General features: G+C 32.0%; 1 protein-coding gene across 1 annotated transcript; it reads left to right on the forward strand.

Annotated features, from left to right (window-relative positions):
* Nucleotides 1–687: 687 nt before the first annotated feature.
* On the forward strand, nt 688–5,293 carry LOC146722321 (uncharacterized). Its single transcript, XM_085485013.1, has 4 exons — nt 688–888; nt 1,004–1,217; nt 1,625–1,761; nt 4,997–5,293. The coding sequence occupies exons 1-4, from the start codon at nt 688–690 to the stop codon at nt 5,291–5,293; spliced, it is 849 nt and encodes a 282-aa protein (XP_085341139.1).
* Nucleotides 5,294–5,588: the final 295 nt, after the last annotated feature.

Raw genomic sequence — 5,588 nt, forward strand, 5'->3', positions numbered from 1 at the left:
CTTTTATTACACCTTACACTTTTCACTGCACTTTTACACTTTTTACATCTTTATACATTTGTAATAACTTCAATTCATTAATATACATAATGTTTTGAAGAAAAATCAATATTTCTATAACAACACATTCATTCATTTATTTGTTACATATTAATTCTTTTTGTTCTTTCGCTTTATACTTTCAATGAATAAACATTACTTTTTCAAAGATCTGGTGAATTTATTCATAAGTCGCTACACACATAGTCTTAATATGTAAACCAATGGCCTAGTTTACACCGATGTACTTTAATACGCGTACCAAGTACTACTGGCCAATCATAGGCCCGTATTCATAGTCCCTTCTCAAGGCAATGCTTAAGATCATCTTCATGAAGATCATCTTATTCAATTAAGATCGTCTTAAGACATTATAAATTCATAATCTATGCATAAGATAATTCTTAAGAAGAAGCTAATCCTTAGGATCGTCTTGTGTCGTATAAGACTATCTTTATAAAGACCGTGCTTAAGACAATGCTCGTTTGCGTTCGGAAATTTTCGGAATAATTCCGTTGAAACAACCAATGACAGAAGGCTATTCTGCTCGTTCCATTGAAATTACAGGTTAGTCTGATTTCGTAGTATGTATGTGCATAAACATTTTTACTTTTTTTTATCTTATAAGTTAAAGAATCTTATAAAAAAATGGAAAAAATAGAAAAGGAAAACAAAAGCAAAAGTAAGCATTATACGCCAGCGGAAAGAAGTCTTTTTTTACAAATTTTAAATAAATATAAACAAGTTATCGAATGTAAAAAAAGTAACATTAATACACTACGCGAAAAAGAAGCTGCGTGGGATTCTATCTGCCAAGAATTTAATAATTCCTCATTAATTACCCAAGAAGTAAGAGAGAATTTTTATTTATTATGCAATATAAGTTATGTTAGATTATGTGTTGAGTTTACTGCCAATATCAGCATACATATCATTTTGTACTAATATTCTTTTAACATTATAGAGAAGCATACAGCAATTAAAGAAGTTGTGGACTAATCTTAAACAAAACCAAAGAGATATAATAACGAAAGAAAGGCAAGCTAGATTTGCTACAGGTGGAGGACCGGAAAAACCTTCCACGGAAATAGATCCAGATGTTGCTCTAATAGCACCTACTTTAATGGCTACAGCCCCTGTATTATTTTCATCTAATATGGATGACAATAAAATAGAAGGTAATGTATTCATTTATCAATAGTAATTATCAAATTGGAATGCGAAGGATAATAATAGTTAAAAAGCGTGTGCGCAAAGAAGTAAATGAAGTAAGCATCAAACTAACAGTAACGTAACAGTCAATATTATAATTTCCCACAATATAACTGTTGCATACAATGCAATTGCATGTTACATTGCAATTGTTACATTATTGAGTAAAAAGTTATAATTATTAATAATGTTATGTTATTGTTAGTTCATGTTTACTGAGATATACTTAAAAAATATGGGCATTGTGTTTTAACTGAAAAATGTTTAACAATTAACTATGTTTTTGTTTTCATTAAAATATGAAGTTTTATTAAGTTCTTAAAATAGCTATTGTTTCACTTATAGCTTTGTTTTATTTGTTCTTGAATTCTAGATCAAAGACAAATGGTGCAAAATACTAGCGAGGATTTAGATGTTATTGAATTAGCAGAAGCGTTTGCAGAAAATAAAGAAAATGAAACAATATGTGAAACTATAACATCAGTTGCCAAAGGTATGTACTATTCAAATGTATATTTTTTCATTTATCTTTAATGAATAACATATTGTATTGTTTTTATATTTATTCTTTATCATAGTATTTTTGTATTTCACTTATCTTTAATGAATAACGCATTGTGTGTGTGTGTGTGTGTGTGCGTGCGTACGTGTGTGTTTATGCGTACGTTTACGTGCATGTGTAATGGGTATATAAAATGATTTTTTAACACCTTTAAAAGTATTGTTTAAAAAACTTTCCCTTAACATGAATTTTTTTACCCCGGGGTTTTTTTTTTTTTTTACCGGCTCTAAAAAGAAAAAAGGAAAAAAGACTGAAAGGGTTTTATTAAGTTATATTATTTTTTAAAAATTACAAGTTGTTTAAAAATTCTAATTTTATTTTTACTTTAAAAATTCCCTTTGTTGGGCGGGGTACCGGACCCCCCCTTTCTCCGGTTGGTATTTATAACCCAAAACTTGTTACCTTTTTTATTAAAATTGTCCAAACAAAAAGGAACAAACCATTAATATTCGGAAACGTTTGTCTTTTAACAGTACTTAAATTTCATCCAAAGAGATTAAACGGAGGCCAAAATCGTAGCAACAACGGTTTTTAGGGGGTTTCTAAATTTCCCCCGTTCCTCCTTTTTTTTTAAAACCCCTTTCCCGGCAAAAACCTACCCCAAAATTTTTGTCGCTTTAAGGGGGAAAAACCCCGAGCGCATTAATCAGTGTTCGAAAATTAATTTTAAACTAGGGTGCGAAAATTGGGAAACCTAAACCGGAGAACCCGGGTTCCCAAGCGTTCTTCCCAATTAGTTGATTTGTTTTGTTCTTTCCTTTAAAATTTTGATCTTTGCGGAAAAATCTTATATTGCCCAAATTTAAAATTAGTACTTCTTTTTGGGGCCCCTCCAAACGAAACACGTATTAAAGGAAAAGTACTCCAAATTTTCCCAAGCCCCTTTTATTTTAAAATTCCAAGGAAAAACAAAAAATTTACCCCAAAATTTATTGCCCCCCCTTTTTTAATTTTTTTTCTTACCCCCGGCAGCCCACTTAGAAAGTTTTTTTTTAAATTAAATTTTATTAGACCCCAAAATATTTATTTCTGAGTTTATTCACGCCTTGGGCTAATCACGGCGGTATTTACTAACATCTACTAAAAAGGCAAATGAAAAATATAGGATCGAAAGGGTCTGAATAGCTTAGTTGGTAAGAGCAGTCGCCCGGAAAGTGAAAGACGCGGGTTCGATTCCCGCTTCAGCGACTTTTCGGACCTATATTTTTCTCGCTTATTTCTCCATATGTAAGTTTCGAAATTAATTTATATGTGGAACTTTGGGATCTCAAATTGAGATACAGTTCCGTTTAATTAATTTTTCGTTTCGTTTCCTTGGCTCTATTGCCCAGCTTAGAAGACAGCATACTTATATTATTTATATTGAGAGCCGATAAAAATATTTATTTCTGAGTTTATTCACGCCTTGGGCTAATCACGGCGGTATTTACTAACATCTACTAAAAAGGCAAATGAAAAATATAGGATCGAAAGGGTCTGAATAGCTTAGTTGGTAAGAGCAGTCGCCCGGAAAGTGAAAGACGCGGGTTCGATTCCCGCTTCAGCGACTTTTCGGACCTATATTTTTCTCGCTTATTTCTCCATATGTAAGTTTCGAAATTAATTTATATGTGGAACTTTGGGATCTCAAATTGAGATACAGTTCCGTTTAATTAATTTTTTGTTTCGTTTCCTTGGCTCTATTGCCCAGCTTAGAAGACAGCATACTTATATTATTTATATTGAGAGCCGATAAAAATATTTATTTCTGAGTTTATTCACGCCTTGGGCTAATCACGGCGGTATTTACTAACATCTACTAAAAAGGCAAATGAAAAATATAGGTTCGAAAGGGTCTGAATAGCTTAGTTGGTAAGAGCAGTCGTCCGGAAAGTGAAAGACGCGGGTTCGATTCCCGCTTCAGCGACTTTTCGGACCTATATTTTTCACGCTTATTTCTCCATATGTAAGTTTCGAAATTAATTTATATGTGGAACTTTGGGATCTCAAATTGAGATACAGTTCCGTTTAATTAATTTTTCGTTTCGTTTCTTTGGCTCTATTGCCCAGCTTAGAAGACAGCATACTTATATTATTTATATTGAGAGCCGATAAAAATATTTATTTCTGAGTTTATTCACGCCTTGGGCTAATCACGGCGGTATTTACTAACATCTACTAAAAAGGCAAATGAAAAATATAGGATCGAAAGGGTCTGAATAGCTTAGTTGGTAAGAGCAGTCGCCCGGAAAGTGAAAGACGCGGGTTCGATTCCCGCTTCAGCGACTTTTCGGACCTATATTTTTCTCGCTTATTTCTCCATATGTAAGTTTCGAAATTAATTTATATGTGGAACTTTGGGATCTCAAATTGAGATACAGTTCCGTTTAATTAATTTTTCGTTTCGTTTCCTTGGCTCTATTGCCCAGCTTAGAAGACAGCATACTTATATTATTTATATTGAGAGCCGATAAAAATATTTATTTCTGAGTTTATTCACGCCTTGGGCTAATCACGGCGGTATTTACTAACATCTACTAAAAAGGCAAATAAAAAATATAGGATCGAAAGGGTCTGAATAGCTTAGTTGGTAAGAGCAGTCGCCCGGAAAGTGAAAGACGCGGGTTCGATTCCCGCTTCAGCGACTTTTCGGACCTATATTTTTCTCGCTTATTTCTCCATATGTAAGTTTCGAAATTAATTTATATGTGGAACTTTGGGATCTCAAATTGAGATACAGTTCCGTTTAATTAATTTTTCGTTTCGTTTCCTTGGCTCTATTGCCCAGCTTAGAAGACAGCATACTTATATTATTTATATTGAGAGCCAATAAAAATATTTATTTCTGAGTTTATTCACGCCTTGGGCTAATCACGGCGGTATTTACCAACATCTACTAAAAAGGCAAATGAAAAATATAGGATCGAAAGGGTCTGAATAGCTTAGTTGGTAAGAGCAGTCGCCCGGAAAGTGAAAGACGCGGGTTCGATTCCCGCTTCAGCGACTTTTCGGACCTATATTTTTCTCGCTTATTTCTCCATATGTAAGTTTCGAAATTAATTTATATGTGGAACTTTGGGATCTTAAATTGAGATACAGTTCCGTTTAATTAATTTTTCGTTTCGTTTCCTTGGCTCTATTGCCCAGCTTAGCAGACAGCATTCTTATACCTTTAAATATGTTATATTTTTTTTTACAGAAAAGTTTATAACCAACACTAAGCCTATCGACACTAGCAAGACTGCGAAAAAACGCAAATTTACAGAAAGAGAAACGGAAGAAGAAGTTAAAATTCAAAGATTAAAATTTATAATAGAGCAGGAACAACAGTTAGCAGAGGCCAAATTAAGGCATGAAGAAAGGATGGCTGCTATAAGAGAAACTCATTTAAAAGAAAATAATACATTAGAAATAAGAGCTAATTCAGCAAGAGCTGAATTAGCAAAACTTCAACTAAAAAAAGAAAAAGATCGTATTTATAATCCACTTGACTCAATATAAAAAAACTCATATATTAAAAACTTATAAACGCTATAAGTTTAAATTATGTTTAAAAACAGAGCATATTATTTTTTTTTAAGTGACTATTATTTATATTTAAATAACTACGTTTAATTATAATAAAACAGAGCATATATATATATGTTTTACAACTTTATTTGATATTTTAAATAATATATACTTCACAATCATAATTTTAAAAAATTGGTTTATTTTTTGTACATAATTGATAATGATATATACGGTTATATAAATATATTTCTAAATATGTATCAAAATTAATAATGTATACAGC

The sequence above is a fragment of the Nylanderia fulva genome, unplaced genomic scaffold, assembly GCF_048542155.1.
Source record: "Nylanderia fulva isolate GAGA-0341 unplaced genomic scaffold, ASM4854215v1 Scaffold330, whole genome shotgun sequence".
NCBI classification, from domain to species: domain Eukaryota; kingdom Metazoa; phylum Arthropoda; class Insecta; order Hymenoptera; family Formicidae; genus Nylanderia; species Nylanderia fulva.

Coding starts and splice junctions, on each gene's coding strand:
- LOC146722321 (XM_085485013.1), top strand. CDS start 688: ATGGAAAAAATAGAAAAGGAAAACAAAAGCAAAAGTAAGCATTATACG. Junction 889..1,003: donor CCTCATTAATTACCCAAGAA/GTAAGAGAGAAT, acceptor TTAACATTATAG/AGAAGCATACAGCAATTAAA. Junction 1,218..1,624: donor GGATGACAATAAAATAGAAG/GTAATGTATTCA, acceptor CTTGAATTCTAG/ATCAAAGACAAATGGTGCAA.